At 40.5% G+C, this 23,438-nt stretch overlaps 1 protein-coding gene across 2 annotated transcripts in view; it reads right to left on the bottom strand.

Annotated features, from left to right (window-relative positions):
- Positions 1 to 1,109: 1,109 nt before the first annotated feature.
- The window catches only part of TRPM3 (transient receptor potential cation channel subfamily M member 3), a gene marked incomplete at both ends in the record, with an annotated part of 401,785 nt that continues 379,456 nt past the window's right edge, over positions 1,110 to 23,438 (bottom strand). For both annotated transcript variants that reach the window (XM_082074996.1, XM_082074997.1), the window contains 5 exons: positions 1,110 to 2,559; positions 10,518 to 10,650; positions 11,847 to 12,046; positions 12,602 to 12,752; positions 22,184 to 22,358. In XM_082074996.1, coding sequence (XP_081931122.1) covers positions 1,110 to 2,559; positions 10,518 to 10,650; positions 11,847 to 12,046; positions 12,602 to 12,752; positions 22,184 to 22,358 — 2,109 coding nt within the window. The remainder of the gene's footprint in view (positions 2,560 to 10,517; positions 10,651 to 11,846; positions 12,047 to 12,601; positions 12,753 to 22,183; positions 22,359 to 23,438) is intronic.

The raw sequence follows: 23,438 nt of genomic DNA, 5'->3' as shown, positions 1-23,438 counted from the left end.
AATCTGGATTCAGACTGCTTGATAAATCTCATGTACTTTGATATGTTCAAATATGGTCATGTCCTCATGAAAAGAACAAAAAAAAAAGTGTACATTTTTAGGTGAGGGAACCATGTAAAAAATTGGAAGCTCAAATGGAACAGCAAGAAGAGCCTGGTAGTGGCCTGGTGGGTAAATCTCCCCAATTTGTATACATAATTAAATGGAGCAGTGGAAACCTGACAATATTACTGTGCTCTGCTTGGATAACTCTGTTCTTACTGTTCCATCACATCCTTTGATGCAGTGAGACAACATATTGATGACAAATGTGGTAAAAAAATAAATATATACTATTCCGCTTAATTACATTCATCCTGAGCTTGTTCAGCTGTGCTAGAATCTAGAGTGCCTGTTTTATACAGGAAATCACCTGATATTTTAACATAAACTCTTCCTCCATTTAAGTTGCAGTATAAAAGGCATCTCATTTCCCTTTCTGCTCTTGAAAATATAAACTTTTTGTGGCACTATAAGCTGATACAAAAAGAGACAAATGAACATTGTGGTTCTTATCTTGTTCATCTTCCTTCATTTCCACAAAGTGTGGGATGCAAGGGATTTGGGAGGCTTCAGGTTTGTTTGCTGACAGTTCCTACAGAAATAACAAATGCTTTTCATCAGTCATCACAATGGTGAAACCGATGAAAAAGAAGTTGTGATTGAAGTTTAGAATATATAATTTGTACGTCTCTTTTTGCCAGTTAATTTCTGCATCCTAAAAACTTGAATAATGATCAAAGATATTAGGATGCCTTCTAATAAAAGGCAGATTTCTGAACCTACTCATTTGTTTACTGTGACTTCATAAAGGGGGCTTCTTATTTCTGTTGTTTACTGAAGTCTTTGTAAAGCTTTCACCCCTCCCTTTTTCCTTAAGTGCAAATGTCAGCTGGGTCAAGATGCAGCAACCAGTGGGTGATGCTGAAACTGACAATGTGCTCCCTTGACCGGTGGCTAATGCCAACTAGAGTTGACATGGGATGACATGAGGGTTTTTTTTAGTTCTGCTAAGAAAAATTGACTGGAGAGCAGATGACCCTTAGACTGTCGGTGAGTTTTGTCTAGGCCTAGCTGTGCTTGCTTTCAAAGCTGCGGAAGGCTCCTGTTCTTGACAGTCTCCTCATGGACAGATTGTCCCCTCGGCTCTCCGGCCTGGAAGACTTACTCCTCTGGAATGGGTTTCGCAGGCCTGTTGCGTTTCGCTGTCTGTCAAGTTTGTCACTGATGGAGTAGCTCTTCCGTGTGTGCTGTGCATACAACATGTTGGACTCCTCTGCAGAGTAGCTGTTGGCTCGCTCTATTTTTGGAAGTAGGATACTGTTGGCCAGCGTTCTTGTAGCATTGCCATCTTGAGGAGATAAGGGGATCCCCTTCTTGTCTTTGGCCTCACTATCCTCATGATCAGAGCCCGGGTGGCTTAGTTCAGCTTCTCTCTCTGGGTGGCAGCATCCCAAGTCCTCCACTTTGCCCCCGAGACTTCCGGGGAAACTGGCCCTCTCTGCGATGGCCTGGGGAGCGCTCACACACCTTGTGTCTATGCAGTCCGTAATACTTGTGTACTCAGCTGTTTTGACTGGGACGCCAAGGCTGCTGAAGTAGCTTCGAGATGGAGAGAACATAAAACTGTGAGATTTCACAATTGGCGTTTCCTCTAGAATAAATGGGGTTGTAGCCAGATAACGACTGCTTTTAGATCGTTCTAAAGTGTGATACAAGGGAGGGTCTGAATCCCAGGGGATTTGGCAATCTGTGATTTGCGAATAGCCCGAAGAAAATGCTCTTGTTTCTATTCCAGAGGTTTCCTCGTAATCAAGACTCCTGCCAGAAATTTTTTCGCCAGGTGTACTGCTAACGTAAGCACTGTTAGCTAAAATGGAAGAGGCTATGTGAGCCTGCAGAGCTGCATCTCCGGTACCAAGAATATTTATGGAGCTGTCAAGAGGCTCTGTGTCAGAATGCATCTCATCCATGGCAGAAACGTAGATATCTATACAAGATGAAGGCCTTCTGGAGTCTGGGGCAATTGACAAAGTGCTAGTAGGGGCTAAGGGAACCTTTCCTTCTTTTGCTATCGAGTGGGAACTGATAGCCCGATGCATGCTTGGAGATCTTTCCTTAAAAATGCTTTCAAACTTTTCCAACCCACACTTGTCCTTCATATTTGTTGCATAGAAAGAGTGGCTTCGCAGGCGGGGCGTGATTGTAGGAGATGTTGGGGACATGGACTCTTCTCCTGTGGGATCTATGCTCTCTTGAAGCTTGTAAGTATTTCCTTCCTGACTGTTGAAGCTGCTCTGCCTTACAATGTAGGCTGCATCAGTGCAGTCGGATGAGGTCCTGGATCGTATCTTGGTTGTTTCACCTCTCTCTATGCCAGTCAGTTTTTCTAAGGCGGTCACCATTCGTCCCATCATATCTTCCAGCTGAGCAAGCCTGATGTCAACGGTCTGTAGAGAGGCCTTCATGCAGTGCTCTCGCTCATTTACTTCTTCCAGTCGCATGGCCATGTTCTCTACCCTTAAAAAACGGAAGAATTAACCAGGTTAATTTATATGAGGCAATGGTGTTCAGCTAATAGGTCAACAAAACAAAGGGGAACAAATAGGTCTTAAAATTCAGAGCCCACCTACACCACCTCACCTCCTTCAAAGCCCTACTAAAAGATGTTCAGCAAAGAAATACCACTCAGTCAGGAAATTGCTCCAGTGGGTTAAACCAGGGGTGTCTGCTGAGTAATGCAGAAGGAGTTTGAGGTATCCCCTATCCCACGGACAGGTTATTAGAGAAATGTTACTACGATCTGGGAGTCAGGGTTGGACTAGATGACCTTTGAAGGTCCCTTCCAACCCAAACTATTATATGATTCTATGGTTCTATGATTCTATGATTTGCTGCCTCTCTGCTGCCAAAACTTCTAATTAGGTTGTTATAAATGAATAACACTTAGAGCAGATGACACACGATGTTGTCTCCAGTTGTGCCACAGGCAGGGCCACTATGTGTAAGTGCAGAACTAAATGAAGAATGTGGGTAATGTTGCCTTTTTTTTTTCTGGTGTTTGCTCCAAATTTACACCACCTACTGCTGTGTGCACCTAATGAGATAGTTTATTTGTTCTCTGATTAATTTTTAGCTTAGATTTATAGCAAAAAAAAAAAAAAAAGGAAGTATCAGCTATTGTATTGAATGTGGCTAATCTCAAAGTATGCATGAAAACTGCAAGGAGGAGAGCACTGATCAAACCAAATACAGCCTACAAAAGGGTACACACACTAAGATTACACCATTACTGTGACTGTGCTTTGGGCAGTCTGTGTTAATAGCTTAGGGATTTAACTGATGGATAGTTACTTCTTAGCTACCTATCATAATATATAAATAAATAAACAGTTAAAGTATTAATAGGTAATAATTGAATGTGTGACCCTAATTGAAACTTTAGCATATCCATTCTAGACTGTTGATCTGTCTCATTTTAAAGTATTTTTAACTGTAAGGTGAATTGTATACTAATTTATGCTGGTGGCTTTCAACCATTTCAATTTTTTGGCTTCTAAAATGCCAGAAAATGAAGGATTTATATGGAGTCCTCTAATTTTACAAAATTAAATTGCCTTTAGCACATACGAAATTTCTTCTCATAATTATTTTCTCTGGTTTCAGTCCCTAGGGTAGACCAGCAACCTCCATTATCTACCAAAGAAGTACTAAAAGAAATGCATTTATATAGTTATCTTTGTCTGATTTTTAACATTACGGTTCTGGTTTTCCCCATTCCTGTAGACACTGAAAAATGAACAGAGAGGCGATGAACACCAAATGGCAAGATTTCCACACATTTCTCTTCACAAGTCTCTTACTCTCTGCCTGTTAGTGCAATTCATACTCAAATGCTAATAAGCACCCTGTCAATCATAGCCAGGATTTCTGATGAGATAATGTTCTGCTACTGCTAGTTGAAATTCCAATGGGACAAGTGGCCTGGAACTGGCAACACCATAAGCACTCTTAGTCACCCAAAGGGAAGCCAGATTTTAGCAACAAATTGGGCAGCATTAATGTCTTGTTAATTAGAGCACAGAACTTTAGCTGGTGAAACACTGAGGTCTGACTGCCTCATGGTGATGAGCAACAGGAACCCACCCACACAAGAGAGGAGAGGGAGGAGTGTGACACCACTCCCTACAGCAAGTCTCACATTCCTGTGAAATATGGGCTTTTTCTGTTGAAGATCGTGAATTTTGAAAGCACAAGCAGAGCAAATCAAATGTGAAGCAGTAACTGTATTGCTGTCATCAGACTTCAATAGATGAAAGATCAAGTAATCATTTCTAAGAAAAGAATTTGTAGTTTCAAAGAATCTTGTTCTACTCATCTTATTATCATTTAAGCAGCAGTCTACCTGTAGTTCTACCAGCTTCTCCAACAAAATAGATTCATGTTATTGCAAGCACACAATATAATTCCATAGTGACAGAGCAGCTTATATGGGAAGCTGCTGAATTTTCACTCATGTTATTAGTTATCTGAACTGCTATTTTATAAAAACAGTTGTAGTTTTGAAATATTTATCAGCTAATAACTGAGTGCCTTATCACACATTTGGATTCTGTAACAACTGCTCCAGGATGATGAACAGATATAATATCACAACTTGAGGGCTGTCAGACATATGGAACAATTTGAAAAACCTCCTGGATTTTACTTGAGAATGCCCAGATTACAACCAAGAAAAAACATACACTGCAGCAACAGTTACCCAAGAACTGGAATGAATTTATAGGGTTTTAAAAATTCTTTATTTATTTGTTTAAAATTTAATCATCCATAATCTTATTTTTTTAATTATTTTTTATTATTGCACTTGGTTACTTATTTATATCTGGAATATAATTGTCCATAGTGAGATAAGATGTGCATACTATATTCACATGAGTGTGATGCTACTGAACACAGCTAATGCATCCCAAGAAGAACCTAGAGTCACACCTTACTGGTAAACATTCAAATATTTGTCTGCCTTCCCTGAACATGACCCATTATCTACTGCCAGAGGCACAGAATGTAAGAGTGGTGATATTGCTGGCCAAGATGAAGAGAGACTTTTGAGTTACATGGTCTGTTGGTTGCTATGGAGATAATTGCAGATGTGATTACATTGATAGTAGTGGGAAATTTATATAGCAACTCAACAAGATAAGGATAGTGTAGTTTGGGTTCAGAAACCAGACGTACCCAGGGATGGGCATAGATAACTAAGAAGTATACACATGTATTTACACTGGATGGACCTGACTATAAAATTTTATTCACAAAAAGAAAGCTTGAGTGATGATCTCATCCAAACTATTAAATAAATTTAGGCACCTTTTGTCAAATACATTGCATATGGCCACTCCCAGACTTTGTAACAAATAATTAATTAGTGCTATTCCCTTATATTAATTGGAAGTTCAGTTCTGCAATCATTCACCAAACAGAACAGCACCATGCTTGGGGAGTAATCCTGCTAGAAACATGATAAAATCATGTCAGCCAAACACTGTGGGCATAAGAGGATATGTTCTGGACAAATATGGTCATATTCTGGTCCTTAAGGTGTTTTAATAAAGGAAATGTTCTATTTTCCCATGTTGGTGGGTTATCTTGCACTCAGGGAATGGACAGATAGAGCTGTATTTCATTCAGGAACCATTTTGAATTAAAACTTGACTTCAAAATAAGTTTTGATTTTGGTTTTTTTTTTTTTTTTTGCAGGTGTATTGGAGAAAGTATAAACCTTTTGGCAAATCTCACAATAACCATGTATGATGCCTCTGCTTCACCTGTGCTTTTCCTCACAGCAATATTTATCCAATATATGAGAAAATGCCAAGCAATCCTGGCAGATGTGGATGAGAACAGAAAAAGAGGTGGCTACATGTAAAAAGTGTTTCAAGTGCGTTCTGCTGAAGCTCAAAAATTTCCAATAGTGAAACACACATGGGCTATCTAAGGATATTATTCAGTGACCAGCAAGAAAACATAAAAGGTCAGACCTGGGAACATGGCAAAAATGTTATATTACCTGTGATGAGCTTTTTAATTATAATTATGGTTTGGGAGGTTATGACTTTTTCTGGCATTCATTTTGATTATATTCATATTTAGCTGTTGCACATCAGTTCATCAATAATTCAATTGAAGTAATGTTTTAACAGAAGTAAGGCACTCTTTTCAGTTTTAAGGTATCATTTATACTTCAATATCCTTTTCAATGCCATGAAAACTGTGGACACTGAAAGTTACTTAGAGGGGTATCCACCCTGCTTGTTATAGGTGACAGGAGAATGGTTTTATTCAAATAAAACATAGACAGCAGTTCCCAAGCCTGTAACAGGGCATTGGTACTTTACTTAACATCTTTTGGTAAAGCATTGCTGATGGAAGTAGCCAGCCAGTTTTTCCAGGTGTGGTGGTTCCTGCCAGCTGAGGACATTGGGTTGTCCTGGCCACATTCCCACCTGGACCCTAAGACCACTTACAGAATCATAGAATCACAGAATGTTAGGGATTGGAAGGGATCTCAAAAGATCATCTAGTCCAATCCCCATGCCAGAGCAGGAACACCTAGATGAGGTTACACAGGAATGAGTCCAGGCGAGCTTGAACGTCTCCAGAGAAGAGACTCTGCAACCTCCCTGGGCAGCCTGTTCCAGTGTTCTGTCACCCTCACTGTGAAGAAGTTTCTCCTCATATTTAAGCGGAACCTCCTTTGTTCCAGTTTGTACCCATTGTCCCTTGTCCTATCATTGGCTGTCACCAAGAAGAGCCTGGCTCCATCCTCGTGACACTCACCCATTGATGAGGTCACCCCTCAGTCTCCTCTTCTCCAAGCTAAAGAGACCCAGCTCCTTCAGCCTTTCCTCATAAGGGAGGTGTTCCACTCCCTTAATCTTCATTGCCCTGTGCTGGACCCTCTCCAGCAGTTCCCTGTCCTTCTTGAACTGAGGGGCCCAGAACTGGACACAATATTCCAGATGCAGTCTCACCAGGGCAGAGTAGACGGGAGAAGAACCTCCCTCGACCTACTAACCACCCCCCTTCTAATACACCTCAGGATGCCATTGGCCTTCCTGGCCACAAGCACACAGTGCTGGCTCATGGTCATCCTGCTGTCCACCAGGACCCCCAGGTCCCTTTCCCCTACACTGCTCTCCAACAGGTCATTCCCTGACTTATACTGGAAACTGGGCTTGTTCTTTTCCAGATGCAAGACTCTACAATTGCCCTTATTATAATTAACTAAATTTTTCCCCACCCAACTCTCCAGCCTGTCCAGATCTCACTGGATGGCAGCACAGCCTTCTGGTGTGTCAGCCACTCCTCCCAGCTTGGTGTCATCAGCAAACAGTGCACTCTATTCCCTCATCCAAGTCACTGATGAATATATTGAATATATTGAACAATACTGGTCCCAGTACTGACCCCTGAGGCACTCCACTAGATACAGATCTTCAGCTAGACTCTGCCCCACTGACCACAACTCTCTGGCTTCTTTCCTTCATCCAGTTCGCAGTCCACCTCACTACCCATTCATCCAGACAACACTTCCTCAGTTTAGCTGTGAGGATGCTGTGGGAGACTGTGTCAAATGCTTTACTGAAGTCAAGGTAGACCACATCCACTGCTTTGCCATCATCTATTCACCTAGTTATGTCCTCATAAAAGGCTATGGGGTTGGTCAAGCACAACTTCCCCTTGGTGAAGCCATGTTTATTGCTCCTAATGACCCTCTTATCCTTTATATGCCTTGAGATGGCACCAAGGATAAGTTGTTCCATCACCTTTCTAGGGATGGAGTTGAGGCTGACCAGTCTATAGCTACCTGGGTCCTTCTTCTTGCTCTTTTTGAAGGCTGGAGTGATATTTGCTTTCCTCCAGTCCTCAGGCACCTCTCCTGTTTCCCACAGGAGAACTTAGAAAACCAGGCAATCACCAGCCACATGAAGTTTAACAGGGGCAAGTGCTGGATTTTGCACCTGGGATGTGGCAACCCTGGCTGTACATACAGGCTGGGGAATGAGATGCTGGAGAACAGCTCTGTGGAGAGGGATCTGGGGGTTCTGGTTGACGTCAAGCTGAACAGGAGCCAAGAGTGCCCTGGCAGCCAAGAGGGCCACCTGGGTGCATCCAGCACAGCATTGCCAGCCGGGCAGGGAGGTGATTGTCCCGCTCTGCTCTGCACTGGTGCCGCCTCACCTGGAGCACTGTGTGCAGTTCTGGGCAACACAGGATAAAAAGGACAGAAAGCTACTGGAGAGTGTCTACAAAGTTGGTGAAGGGTTTGGAGGGGAAGCCATAGGAGGAGTGGCTAAAGTCACTTGGTTTGTTCAGCCTGGAGAAGAGGAGACTGAGGGGAGAACTCATCTTGGCTACAGCTTCCTCACAAGGGGAGGAGAAGGGGCAGGTGCCAAGCTCTTCTCCTTAGTGACCAGTGACAGAACACGAGGAAATGTCAGGAAGATGTGCCAGGAGAGGTTTAGGTTGGACATTAGGAAAAGGCTCTTCCCCCAGAGGGTGCTGGAGCACTGGAACAGGCTCCCCAGGGAGGTGTCACGGCCCCAAGACTTACAGTGTTCTAGAAGAGACTGGAAAACACCCTCAGACACATGGTGTGAACTGTGGGGTTGTCATATTGCAGGGACAGGAGTTGGACTCGATGATCCTTGTGGGTCCCTTCCAACTCAGGACATTCTGTGATTATATGATAAATATCTGCACTTGCCTCTTGTGGTACAGCATTGTGGTTGGTTTAGCAAGGAAAGAAGGGAGCTATTATGAGAACTGCATTCACCTCTGATTTAATTGCTGCAATTGCGTGCGTTGGGGAGCAGCCTCTGTACCCCATGGGGTCATTACTAGGGTCTCCCGTACATCACTAGGATATGCTGGTTTCTGTGTTATGCTATTGGCTAAAGTAAATGGATTTTTAAAGAACTATTTATCTGTGGGGCTCAGGTGCTTGCCTTAATTTGCGATTCATAATCATGAGCTCTCTTCTCGAACAAGATGCTTTAAGTCATTCATTTAAAATAGAGATAAGAGCTCTTTTCCTATAAAACAGGGCCAGCACAGAGTGCAAAGGCTGACTGTAATGTATTCATTTTCAAGGACTTACAGCACTAGCCTAGTGTAGGTCAGGTCTCAGCTGGATTATTGCTTATTTACAGAGGCTTCAAACATACCTCTTCTTTCCTTGGCCAGCAAAAAGAAAGCTGTGTATGAACAGAGATTTGAACGTGCATCTGTGGTTTTCAGGTTAGTTCTCTGACCACTGAAATAAGGTACTCAGTTAGACCACAGATCAATTTAACCCGCTATTTTACTTTGAAGCATATGTAATCCTTCCTCCCTTTTATTTCCCAATCTCATTCTCTCTCTCTCCAGTCATTTTCTGCACAGGAACTTCATGGGCTCAGTATGATCTCCCTGTATGTAGCAGTCCTTACTGGACTTAACCTTCCATAAGCTTGTCTAAGCTCTATTTGAACCAGCTTGAACTTTTATCTGACGTGACCAACTTCTTTGAGACCTCATCAGCTTTCAAGAATTGGATCTGTTTCACTACTTAACTGAATGAAAAATAACCTATTTTTGTTTATTTTGAACCCTGCAGTGCTGCTGGATTAATCTGTTGCTCCCCTAGATCTTTTTCTGGGGAAAGATCTAGGGCAAACAAATGATTTCTACTCACGCTCTCCTTGCACTCATAAAGACTTCTATCATTTAATTCCTCATTTGTCTCTTCCAGCAGAACTGGTTTACTTGGCCATTCTTTATGAGGAAGCCATTCTAAGCCTAACCATATCTCTAATATCCTTTTCTAAAATATGTGTTATAAGAGTGCTGTTTTCAGTAATGCAGATGATTAAAGGACAAAATATCTGCTAATCTTGCTCTGGGATAGATTTATTCCAAGACCAAATCAAAAGTGTGTTTCCTTGCCTACAAAAGATATATTTTAGGCATAGCTGCATCAGGGCCAGTGCTAGAAGATTATGTATAAGGAGAAGAGTGTTATATCTGTGTAATCGCTGACGATGACAACTCATCTAAGCTCTGTTACTGAAGTTAAAGTGGAGTATACTGGGAATGGAATATTCAGTGGTTCATAAGTTTTATTAATATATCTTAGGATATTGCCCTAAAATATTTACTGGTAACAATGCTATGAATCAAACAAACTGTCCTCAAAATGTAACTCTGTTGCTCAGCTGCTGTGTGATGAAAGCAAATAAACACCACAGCATATGAACAGATTTTTGAATTTTTAGGACTGATAATTTGAAGACTGGAAATCCACCACCTTTAGCTAAAACTTATTAAAAATACCTCAAATGTTTCACTTTTCAAGAAAGAAAAAGGAAGGTTGAGAATGGCAACAGAAACACACATCCAGATCAACTTGTGAGAGAACGAACAAAAAAATGCACCTTTCTGAAGTGACACGGATTCTTTCATCATTGGAGGAATTGAATCTGTCATCCTTTTCTCTAAAATATTCTTCTATGCACTGCTCTTCAAAATCATGGACTTTTTTCAATTCATCTTCAGTTATGAAAAGTTCTGTGGAAACAATGGAAAAATGTGAATTTGGCAAAGATTAACATATGAAATTAACTACATTCTTTTTGTAGAATTCATGGACTAAACTTTCAAAAGCAGCCTTCAAATTTATCTGGCATTTTGGCATGAAAGCGGATAGATACAGCTAATTACCAAATTAGTGGCTTCAATTACATATGATTGTGGAGACAGAAACACTTAAGCAGGCAAATGCTGAGCAAACATGAATGTGTTTTGATTGCATGAGATCTAAACACAGCTGCCAGCCACATCCTGGAGAGGTGGTGGGAGCCAAAGCCCACCTATAACCTAATATAAATATAATCAAATTAGCAGACTGCTAGGGAAGGAGTCTGAGAGTACAGAGAGTCTATTTGACATGGCAAGAGCTGGTATCTGCAGGCAGCAGCAAGGGCTGTGGCAGACAGTGTGGTATGAGTGGGAGGAGATCAGTCTGGTTGCATCTTGCATCTCCAGTGCCACCACATGGCTTCAGCTTCTTCCTCATAGAGAAGAGGGCTGTGGCATGGGCAAATGTTGAGAAGAGATGCATATCCCTTAGCTGCCTGCCTCTGGCATAAACACTGGAGGAGGTGGAGATCTTTGGCTTTGAAGAACTAGATAGAGGGGAGAAAATGTTATCAAAATAATTTGACAGGTTTTCCATTGTGCTTATGGGAGTTCATATTAAAGTGTGTGGAGAAACTACTCCTCCAGTTTGAGTCCGTGTCAGGAAAAGAACATGTGTCTACAAAATAATTACTTCTCACCATCTCTCAGCTTATCTAGGCAAAAAGTGTGTTGTGGGGAAGTATGTGCTGTTTGCTCAGACAGCAGGAATGTTCTGTGTTTTCAGAAACAAAACAGAGATTGGAATTGTGATGGACTGCAAGAAAAATTCCATCAATAACAAACTGCTAGCAACAGCAAAGCAAACCCATTTGCTTGGAAGGAATAATGTGGAGAACAACCCCCCAGAATCCCAGGAAAAACATAGCCTCACTAATGCTCTGAGGAGAATGAAGGGTTGTGCAATGCAGGTAAAACTCACTGATTCAAGTAAAATTTTTGCAGTTAAAAGTAGTTCTCTGCTGGAGAAGTTAAGAAGGTGCTGGACTTAGAGTTCATTCCTGTCAAACACCAGATATTACCAAGGACATTGGAAAATTCTGCTCTGTAAATTGTCTAAGGCTTACTTAATCCATAGTCTCTCTCATCTGGGTCACTTTCATGCTTCCGCCATCTGCAGCAGAGGTGCTGGAATATCATAGTCATATGGCTGAAAATGATCAGAGGTGGTGGGAGAACAGGTCTTTCGTGAAACGTCATGATTAGCTGATATCTTTGAAACTTCCATACTTGGTTGGATATGGACTTGACTTCAAAAAATGTATTGCTAGAAGGCAAGAAGAGGAAAATAACATCAGATTGAAATGGTTTTGGGTACTTTGCTGAAGATGATAGGACAGCACCTTAACTAAAGACATTTCATTAGTAGTGGCAAATGTTACCTTGTCACAAAAAGAGGAAGAACAGCAAAAGAAATGAATACGTTTGTGCTTCTGTAAAGCAGAGTGGTAGTCAGCCATTTCAAAGTATCTTACTGCTCTGTATATCTGCTCTGTACAAACACTGTCTTACAACAACCCAGCGAGACAGGGAAGTATTTTTATTCTTCTTTTCCATATTGGGAGTGAATGAGGACATAACTGAACTTTAAGTTTTTTGGCTTCTCTGCCCTAATTCCTGCTGGGTGTCTGTCCTTGGAAACAAGACAATGTGAAAAACTTGGCATTTCCCTCATTCCCTGGAGACAAGCTTCTTTCCCTCTCACCCTCACATCCTCTGAAAATGGGTCTCAGCCAAAGTCTTCAGCTTAGCAGCCTTCTTGGGCGGTGAATAATGTCCATCCTCCCCTCTGCCCCTCCATACTTTGCAATGTGTCACTCACTTGAAAACAGCAATGAGAAGGTTCACCAAAAGGATGTTTGCAACCAAGAGGTAACAGGCCATGATGGCAGGAACGATCCATGCTCCTGTCTTGCAGGGAGGTAGCTGGATTATTTTGCCATCTTCTCTGGTTTCATTTTGACCACAAGGAGCTGGGGACAAAAATGCAAAAAAATGCAAAATGGGAATGAATCTTATTTTTTCAGTGCTTTTTACAGAAATATTTAAATATTTATAAAGGCCTGTCTGCCAAAGCAATATCTTTCAAGTAACAGTGGCATTGATGCTCCCCCCCAAGAAGTTTGCACTTGCTAGCACAGATTTTAGAAGCTGCAGTTCTTGTTGTTGTGTGTTATTGGCCATGAATATCGAGATACTCCCCTCAGAAATTGCAGGAGACATGCCTGGTGTGAGTAAGCTGCCTGGTTATATACAGCTAGAATATTGTGGTACTCTGCTAGTAATTAGTGGTTGTGCAAATAGAATTATCAAAATGTTTAATCCTGGAAGCAAGCTTATGTATTATTTTTTAATGGTGAAAGCTTGTTCTTTTTTGATTGATAGGGCTGTGACAAATTGTGTAAGGAAAAAGAAGAATATGAAAGTAAATTAAAGAGCAGACATTTATTGCTGTGCACTGCACTGCCCCAAGCCCTTCTGGGAGATATTCAAAATGACCCTCTGCTATTAAGAACTTTTGACTGCATGCCTAGAAACAGTGGGGAAGATTATCAAGTCTTTACCAGCTAAAGGGACATGTAGGCAGCAGAGCTGCCACCTGTTTCTTCCCCAAATACTTTGGAACCAAAATGTTCTCAGTATTAATGTTGTAGAACTGAAGCAAGGGCAGAGAAAACACTGTGAAATAGTTTTTCTTGATTTTTTTTTACATGTATTCATGTGGCGTAGCCGGTGATCTGCATTTGCAGCTCTGGGTTCAGTTTATGTCTTCCTAGCTCCAGTCCTAGTGATCCAAACTACTTCTGTCATTAGGTCTTCAAGAAAGCTGAAGCAGCAGCTTACATATACAAAACCATATTAGTGAATTTTGCAAAGCACTACAGCTAGCTTCCCCTTGTCCCCATCAGAAAGAAGTTTAAGTGAGGAATTTTCAAAGTGCTCAACATTGGCTCAGTTCCTGCTGATCTGAATGAGAGTTTCCCACTGACTTTATGGAGAACAAAGTTTGCCAGTGCCATGAGTTTTGTAAAATTACAGCATGTATCAACAAATCTATGATTTCCAATACCAACTATTCCTTCTTCTCAAAAAGGTCCTTCTAAACTTGGTTCACAGAACATGCGATTCAGCTGTGGGTATCTGTACTGGCAATCTTTTGATATTATGTGTGATTTGGATACTTGGTTTTGGGCATTACATAGAGCTGTTAGGCTATTACCTATAGAAATATGATACATCAGCTTCAAACTAGAATTCTCCCCAAAATACTCAACTCATGGAAAAAGAAATGCCAAAGCCAAATACAAGCAATACTGCTTTAACAAGCAGCTGTGTTGTGTCTGGACCTGTGGTGTCACTAGTCCTTCCTACTTAAACAAACAAACAAACCATGATATTACTGGAATAGGCTGAGAGTAGGTAATTATTTGTTTCTCAGAAAGCATCACCTTGCAGATAATTTTAAAACCATGCTGACTTAATGCTTCCCGCACTGCTCCAAGCAGTGGTTTCATTTAGACGTTCAAAATGCTGTCTGCGAGCTGCTATGAGTGTGGGGTATGGGCACCCAAGCTTCAGCCAGCAGAAACCGGGACATCAAATACCTCCTGGTATCAGCACTCAGTGTGGGACATACATTTCTGTCTGTGTGGAAACACTAATTTGCTAATCTGCTGATTCAGAACTACAAAGTCCAATGCAACATGGTACTGAAAGCCATCATGATTTCACCAGTGATGGAACAACCACTCTATCAGTTGATAAAACCTGTTGTCCTTTTCTGTGCTGAAGAACAGAAGAAACATTGTCTTTTATAGCAATGAGAGAAATATTGATAGATGAAAAGCATATTTTAAACCCTAGATCAAGGAGATCAAAAGCTAGCTCAAGTTTGGTTAGAATTCCATTATCCCTTTTTTTTTTAAATTAGAAAAATATAATTTAATCTAAAAAAAAAATCAGCTTTGACAACTACCAAGACAAAAAATATTTCCCTAGCTTTATTTTCCTACAACAGACTATTTAGAATACATTTAATGCATCCCTGCCAGTTTATGCCACACAGTGAAGGCCAAATTTGACTTCCTACAAAGAAAGGTTGCCACAGTCTATCCTATACATGCATAGATGTTCCACATGTCCTGAAGGCTGGCAAACATTCTTCTCTTTTGCACATTGTTGCAAGAACATTTTTAAATAATAAGGGAATGTTAATCTCACGCCTTACTTAAGGGAGAACTAAGCCACCACTTAATCTTCGTGTCCTCAGCTACGTGAGAATATGTATGATGTGTGTCCAAAATGCAGAAGCCTGCGTTCCACTACACATAACTGAACATACTCTTGCATCTTTAAACTATAACATTAATTTTAAATTATTTTTCCCACTATTAAATAAACTGTTTGTTTAAAGTAACTACTGCCAGGAAACCAGAAACAGAAATCTCTCTGTGAAAAAGGACAGAGGACTGTGGAAGGATGCTAAAAGTAGCATTAATAGTCTTTTGAGATCTCAGAAACATAGAATGCCCTAAGTTGGAAGGGACCCACAAGGATCATCGAGTCCAACTCCTGTCCCTGCATATGACAACCCCACAGTTCTCACCATGTGTCTGAGGGTGTTGTCCAGTCTCTTCTTGAACACTGTCAGGCTTGGGGCCGTGACACCTCCCTGGGGAGCCTGTTCCAGTGCTCCAGCACCCTCTAGGTGAAGAACCTTTTCCTACTGTCCAACCTAAACCTCCCCTGGCACATCTTTCTGCCATTCCCTCGGGTTCTGTCGTTGGTCAACAGAGAGAAGAGCTTGGCACCTGCCCCTCCTCCTCCCCTGTGAGGAAGCTGTAGCCACCATGAGGTCTCCCCTCAGTCTTGTCCAGGCTGAACAAACCAAGTGACTCATAACCGCTCCTCCTACGCTTCCCCTCCAAACCCTTCACCAACTTCGTAGCCTCTTCTGGACACTCTCCAGTAGCTTTATAACCTTTTTATCCTGTGTTGCCCAGACCTGCACACAGTGCTCCAGGTGAGGCTGCACCAGTGCAGAGCAGAGCGGGACAATCACCTCCCTGCCCGGCTGGCAATGCTGTGCTGGATGCAACCAGGACACGGGTGGCCCTCTTTGCTGACAGGACACACTGATTTATTTACATTTAAGAAATCAGAATTCTGTTTGTAGGGTTTGAGAAGACTTTGTTACAGTAACCCACAACAGTTTGCTGCCCTCATCTGAAGCACGTTTATCTCTTTGTTATGAAAACCTGACACAGTTCGCTTCCCCCATATCTGCACGTACCCCTGCACAGGCACCGACATGACGGCCAGCTGCGAATCTCAGAATTTGGACAATAATACCGGTGTAACACCTGCGAGTTCTTTAACAAGTAAAACAGGACATTGCATATGCACGATCTGTTAATCTGCACAAGTGTTATTATCCAGCCCTGCAGTGCTTTCCCTTGAGCTTCTCTCCAGAGCAGGGCTCCACTGCGTTGGGTCCCCATTTGGTCAGTGTCAGCGTCCTGGGGCTCCCACCATGGTAACTCTACACTTTACATAAAGCCAAATCTTTCACTTGGTGAGTGTTGTGCCTCATCCCTGAGGGATCCCCACCTGCTTTTTGCTTGTAACGTGGTTTAACCATTTTAATTATGTTTGGCAAAAAATTTTTGTAGTTTGCGCAGTAGTGTATTGTAAGAACTTTTTCAAAGCACAGTATTAATGTGTGAAAACATGCTCATCTTTTTACATTACAGACCCACTTTAACAAAAAATACATAAGTACCTGATTCTAATGAAATGTTTTGTTGAAGTAAATTCTATTAGCATAACTATTTCAGGCAGCTGAAAATCCTGATCAATCTGATACAAACAGGCCATTGGATAAAGGTCAGACATTAAGTCCAGAGCTCAGCCTTCAGAAAATAATACATGTCTGGAGTTCTAATTTCAATTACATATGTTAACTTCACTCAGTGTCAAATATTGCCTTCAGACATCTGCGGATGTACGTATTTTTTGCATCTCTTGTTTCCGTTTTCACAGTCTCCTCCTGTGCTCATTTTTCCTTCCTGGCTCCCATTTACAGTTTCCTGTGTGGGCCTTTCCTGCTACATACCTAACCCTTCCTCTTTCCTGGCCAGCAAATAGTTGCAAAGAGCAGTAACCCACAGCTCTGTGTGTTTCAGGCCTAAAGTGGTGGCAAAGCTTTAGAAGAATTTCTTTCTCCGCTGCAATTACTGTTATGACACCGGCACTGCTCATTTTTACTGTGTATTGGGTGGAGGGCTTGGGAATTTCTGTGTCATGACTCTTCCCCCAGCTGCACCCTGCCAGAGCAGTTGTGGGAAATAATGGAGAGAGAAATGTACATAATTGAACAACTTTGTTACCAAAAAGCTGTTTATGTTTGATGAAAACTTCTCAGGTAGAAGTGGATATCAATCTTACAATACAGGTTGATCTGTTTGAAATCACAGGAAACTGTGGAATGGGTTCAGATGATCACAATTCTAAAGAAGAGGGAAACCAGTGTGTGCGTCTTAACTAACAAACCAGCTTTTTTTTTTTTTTTTTTTAATTCAAGTCTGGACATTTTAAATGTGCTTTCATCACCCTGATTATGAGTATATAGGCACCTTTCAATTTTTATTTGCACTGAACCCAAATCATGTGGAAGCATTGTACAATTTTTTTAAGCAAATGCCTCAGCAACCTCACCAACTTGCCAGACTGCTGAATATTGAAAAAGGCCAAGCCAGCTGCCTAGGCCTGACCACTCCTTCACTGACAGAGAAAATACTGAACTCCGGGAACTCTGAATCTCACACTACTTCTATGATCTTAATCAGAAATATCTAGAGAATTGAATGGTGTCTCATTACTTCAAAAAAGTTACTTTAACTACAGCATTGTGACCTTACATGTTGCTTCTTGCCCTCAGCTACATTAAAAATTACTTTGAAGAGTCTCTCCAATCTGCTGGCATTTTGGTCATAATTTATAGTAAATCCCTATATTTTTCTTTTTCTCTCTAGTGCTTTCTCCCTCCTCCTTCCTCTCACATTAAAAATATCCAACCAAACGGAACCCAAAAGATAAGAGAGCTAAGAAGGGGAATACTACTGCAACTAAGGCCAGAGAGACTTTCAAACTAGTGTGTAGGCTCTGCACAAATTTTATCCTCTGCTTTTATCTAACAATGCTGAAAATACTACCTGTGCTGCAGAGCTGCAACACAGATTAAAAAAAAAAAAGCATAGGTATGTGCAAAGTTGCTCTGTTTGTTCTAATTCCTGAATGATCCACACAAAAAACAGCCCTTACAGGAAGCCTCTACAGAGACATGAAAAGTATTAATTCAGTATAAAATTTTCATTTACACTAAGAAACCTTCAAGAATTTAATAAATAAATCTAACAGACTAAGAAATTTAAATAATTTTTACAAGTCTTTTGTAGTAATTATACTTTCCTCTTAAGTTCACTGGATAGTTAAAACCTGAGTATAATTGCCCCTCATCTTCTGAAACAACTGCATTCTGGTTACTTGGCATTCCTCCAATACAAGTGAAAGAGACGGAGGCTCCATCTTTTTCTCTGAAACTATGTACGTTTTTCCAATAAGGGACTTGGCACAGGGGAAAAAGACAACTCAGACTGATCTTCAGATTCCAGATGGCACTTGGAAATACTGTCAGCTGGAAAGAAAATCCAGATGAAAATCTGACATGTGAGACACCAGGCAAATCTGAAAAACAGCCCAAACCAAAAAACCCAAACCCATGTCAGGTAACAGCACTCTCAGTTGCTTTGTCTTCTGAATATAGGAAAATGTGAGGTCTGATGATGATTGTCTACAGGTGACTGCCACTTCTCAAGTTGCCATTTATGCCACCCATCTAGATTTTTTGCCAAGCAAACTCACTCCTGGGATAATCCTTCCGTCTTCAGCATTTCTTACGTACTTCTGTATTCATAATATTCTGGAGGGCCAGGTAGGTGAAAACACAGTTCTTTGCATGTGACAACTGTGTTGTGATTTTTTTTGGCTAAAATTGCCAGCAATAGTGCCAAAACACGTGAGGAGAACAGAGGGAGAGATTTTTTACAGTGTTTGCGCATTTCCTTATGGATGGGCATTCTCTGAAGTAGATGAGGGGCTGACTGATGCCCTGTGGGTGCCACTGGGCAGCACAAGACTCAGCTGGATTAGGAAAGGCAGCCTAAAATTGAGACGATTACATATCACCATCACCATTTCCCTGACCCAGGTTCCCCTTCCTCCCCTAGCTAACGTGGATGTGATAAGCTGTCAGTCTGAGAGGACCTACTTGGGGATTGGTTTTGTTCTTTTTGTTGAATTTACCTGAAAATTTGAACACAGACCTAAAATATTTACTTTGTGTTTTATTTTTTTTTCCCCCTTTACAATTGGTTGATAGTCAGGAATTTGTAGGAATGTAGTAATTATGTACAACACTGATAATAAACCACACCATTGAATAGTGTATTCATACTCCCAGAAGTGAGGATATAGTTCTGTCCCCACTTTTGAGTTGAAGATGAGATCACATGCCAACAGGACACTAATGCACACTCCAGTTGACATATGTGTTTAAAAAATAAAATGAATATAGAAATTATGGGTAAAAAATGTAAATGTATGTCATGCATTATTTTAGAGTGATATATTTAGCTAGTGTTTTAACAGTACAGTGTGTTGAGATAAAAATCAGAGTAGACCCACTGGATGGAAAGGCTGCCAGCTAATGAGATGGATCCAGGTGTTGTATCTGGTCAGCCTTAATGGCATGCTTCACAAATCAACAGAAAATAAAATAATTTTTTTTTTAAAAGTATGTTAGCAATTTTAGAGTAGCATACTTTTTTTTTTTTTTTGTACATTTCTCAGATATTAGGATAAACTCCAGGAATGTGGCTCAAATGTGTTTATATTTCCAAGATGAGCACTTTTGTTGAATCCCAAACTTGCAAATAACATTGCAATATTAAAAACCAAAGTACAAAGAAAGCCACAAAGAAACCCTTTTGGTTTACTAAAATAATAGTAATTTAAAAAATCTGTTCAAAGTTATAAAGTTCAGTTGCAGTTTAGATGTAGCATAACAATCTTAGAACACGCGTATCTAATTTGAGAAAGTACAAACACTGTAGTACTCTAACATGAATACAGTGGCTGATTTAGCTTAGAACAACTTAGAAAATAGATAAATCAACAAATTTCCAAATAGTGAAAAAAATCTAAGTATACTAGTAAAACTTTTTGAGTGCCAATCAGGTCACTTTGTATAACAACATCATCAATCAATCATTTGCTCATGCTCTCAGTCTACTCCAAAGGTAACATTTTTGAGACAACCGAGCCTCAGACAGACATGACATATTGCACATATTTTGTGCTGAAAGAGTGGCAGATTCTAATTCCCTGCATCATCTGTCTCTCAGGAAGGAAGAACTAGGTGGCATCACCACTTTTGCTGCAACTCCTAGTTTCCTTCACAGAGACAGAAAAACAACATGTCTACACTTAACAGCTGGAGTAGAAACCATCAGGAATTTTGCTTCCTCTAAGCCTCTGGAGTAATTATTGTGTCTTTTTTCAAGGTTTAAATGTTGGGCATCTGAATAACACACAAGACTATCCCTAAATCCTCCTGCAGAGGTATGGAGCCTGCCACCTTCTTTTCATATTTAAAAACCACACTTCATTCAAAGACACTTCAGTTTCTCAGGTTTTGGGGTTCTAAACTATAATCAGCACTTCATTTAAAAAAATACCAAGAACTTTTTATTCAGCCAATTGCCATGTTTGTTGCACTATGGTAGTTATTTAGTACAACATCAATAAATGGCCACTTGTAGAGGGACAGGTAGAATTCTGCTTGTGGAATGAAGTCATAGTTTAATGGGATAAACCTTTATCCCTCTATGGTGCTTTTAGAGCAAGATGAAGTTTTATATCCCCAGCTATTATGCCTTTGGAATGAAATGAATTTTTCAAAAGAAAAGGAAAGGAAAAAGGATAAAAATGAGGGAGTCAGGTAAAAAGCTAAACTCAGTGAGAAGCTTTGTGATTCAAGGGTTTTATTTACTTCCTTGCATGCCATGCTGCCTCTGAAAACAAAGCAGGGAAGTAAACATAAAAAAGAGGTTTCATCTGTATACACTGTAATGATTCTGTGCTAACCAGGAGAAAAAATGAACATGGAACTGCTGAAATATCTGCCATGTGATATGTATACCTCTGTCCACTGGATACTTGATTAAGTTGGGGGGATTATTGGTGATACAGAGAAATTTATTACCTTAACCAGCTCAGGAGAAAAAACAACACATTTTTGCTGTTCAAACTTCGTCAATACTGAACAAGCAGAAGATGAATTATGAAAACACTGCCCTTCTTAATGTGGTACACAGGATTAAAAGGAATATCCTAAACAGAGCTTTAATGGATGCCATCTGCCACTGGAAAATATACTCACTTCTAAATCCTGCCAAGGCTTCCACATATTTAAGTAGGAAAGATGAACATCAGTTTGGTGTCAGTGTTTCCTAAAGATACATTGTTTGTGCTTCTTAGTTTATGCATTTATCACATCATTTCTCATGACCACCCCTCTCCTTTGGCATAATGCACTGGGTGGCACCAGGAGGTTAAATTTAAATAGAAAACCAGTATTTTGCTGATCACCAGCCAAATGAACCCTGAGGAGACAGGATATGAAATACTGGCTTTCGTTCCGTTTGCACTGACGTAAGCACAGTCTTGCCTTTCCATAAAGAAATAAAGCAAAATTATAAAAATGGATCTACTGTCCCAAAATAATTGTATCACATGGTTTAGAGTAAAGGTACTGACAGTGAGTAGGTAACAGTAGGTAAAAGAGAAAAAGAAACACACTGGATTAGAGCCTCATGAAGTACAGGAGCTGAGTTCTAACCCAGTAATATTAGACTTGATGCTCAGTATGAAGTTAGGTAAACAGTATTTAGGTCTAAAATCAAACCAATGGATGAGAAAAAAAGAAGTGAGTTTTATGTCCCAGGTATACCAATGGACTTGTGGTGGATACCTGGGAGGGTATACCTGTCACCCAAATGGTAAAGAAGAACCATTTAAAACATTACATATATGCAAGATAATTTAGCATTACAGTTAGCATTACAGATTTCTGGTTAAATAATTGTGAAGTGACGCCAGAAGCATGTTCTGAAACTGACAGCCCAATATTAGCTTAAAAAGTGTTTTTGTGACCCTTCTCTGTGACGAATGAGTTCCTCTATCCTGAGCCATTTATTGAACACACACACATGATCTAATAAGACATCATCTGATCAAAGTTGGATACCTGACTTTGGAGTATGAGAATCATAAACTTGCTTACGGTCTATCTGGTCTGCAAACACTTCCCCATAGATCATCCAATAAGGCATGTAAAAAATGTTTTTTGCCAGCTTCCATGAAGGCTCCTCATTGGGGAAGAGAATAGCCTGTCTTGCCACACCAAAGCTCATCAGAACTACCAACATGATGATGACAAAGTACATCATGTCTATCATCTGAATGTAAAAACAGGAAAAGAAAGAGAGAGAAGGAACAAGAATTAGAGGAACTTATTTGTACATATTCCCATTACTTCATGCTGAAAAAAAAAAGTTTGTAAATCTTAGAAACAGAATTTTCAAAAACAAATTTTGAAAAACCATTCTCAGTTTTATACAGAAGTTTCATTTTCAAATAAATGAAGTGGTATTATTGTGTCCTTGGTTTTACCCAGTGTTGCTTTTAAGAACAATTTACATGTTATGAATAGGCTTGAAAATACAAGATACCATCTGGTCACACCAGTTGCCTGAACAAGAATACAGGTTCACTGCAATCAGCAGCCTGGTCTGGGCAAGGGCCATGAGATGATGTATTGTTTATAGCACCTAGCGGCAACTGTACCAAAACAAAAGGGCTGACATGGATTATTTTATTCACTCGTAGTCATTGTCTTGGAGCAAAGGAAAGAAGCTGCATCTAACATAAGGAGTAGCGGGTGGCAGAACAGCCTGTTACAGCAACATAAGGGACACCATGGTGTTAACCAGTGAGAAAGGAAAGCTGTGACAGTGGCTGGACTAGAAATCAGCTTAGTGGGGTGAGTCCAACAAAGGCCACATTAAAAAAAAAAAAGAAGCAGACTACACACTCTATTCTTATCCATTGCTGAAGGCCTCATTAGCATATGCACACGTTTAATTAGTGCTTGCAAACAATGCCTAGCCATTCAAAATGTTCCTGGAAAAAGTGGGACAGCAATCCTAGGAGGTGCTGAATAGAGGCTGGAGATTAGAAGAGGAGCTGTGCTGGGAAAGACCCTCCAGAGAGCAGAGCGATGGGCATCAATCAAGTACAGCAGAGATGGTTTATAATCCAAAATGTGAAAAAATGGGATTCCTGTAAGGTTCCTGGTAAGATCCCATTAAAACCTTTAGTTACAGGTTTACTTATAGATATTTAGTTGTAAGACTGTTTACAACAGAGCTGTTATTGCCAGCTCTTTATGTGAGTCTTGTCTCTGGCCAAATCTCAACCCAAAACTCCTTTAAAGCTTGTGAGTTTCAGTCCCTTCAGCCTCTGCATTTTCTGGCCCA

Source organism: Streptopelia decaocto (genome assembly GCF_964273445.1).
Source record: "Streptopelia decaocto genome assembly, chromosome: Z".
NCBI classification, from domain to species: Eukaryota; Metazoa; Chordata; class Aves; order Columbiformes; family Columbidae; genus Streptopelia; species Streptopelia decaocto.
This window is presented reverse-complemented; position numbering and strand designations above follow the sequence as displayed.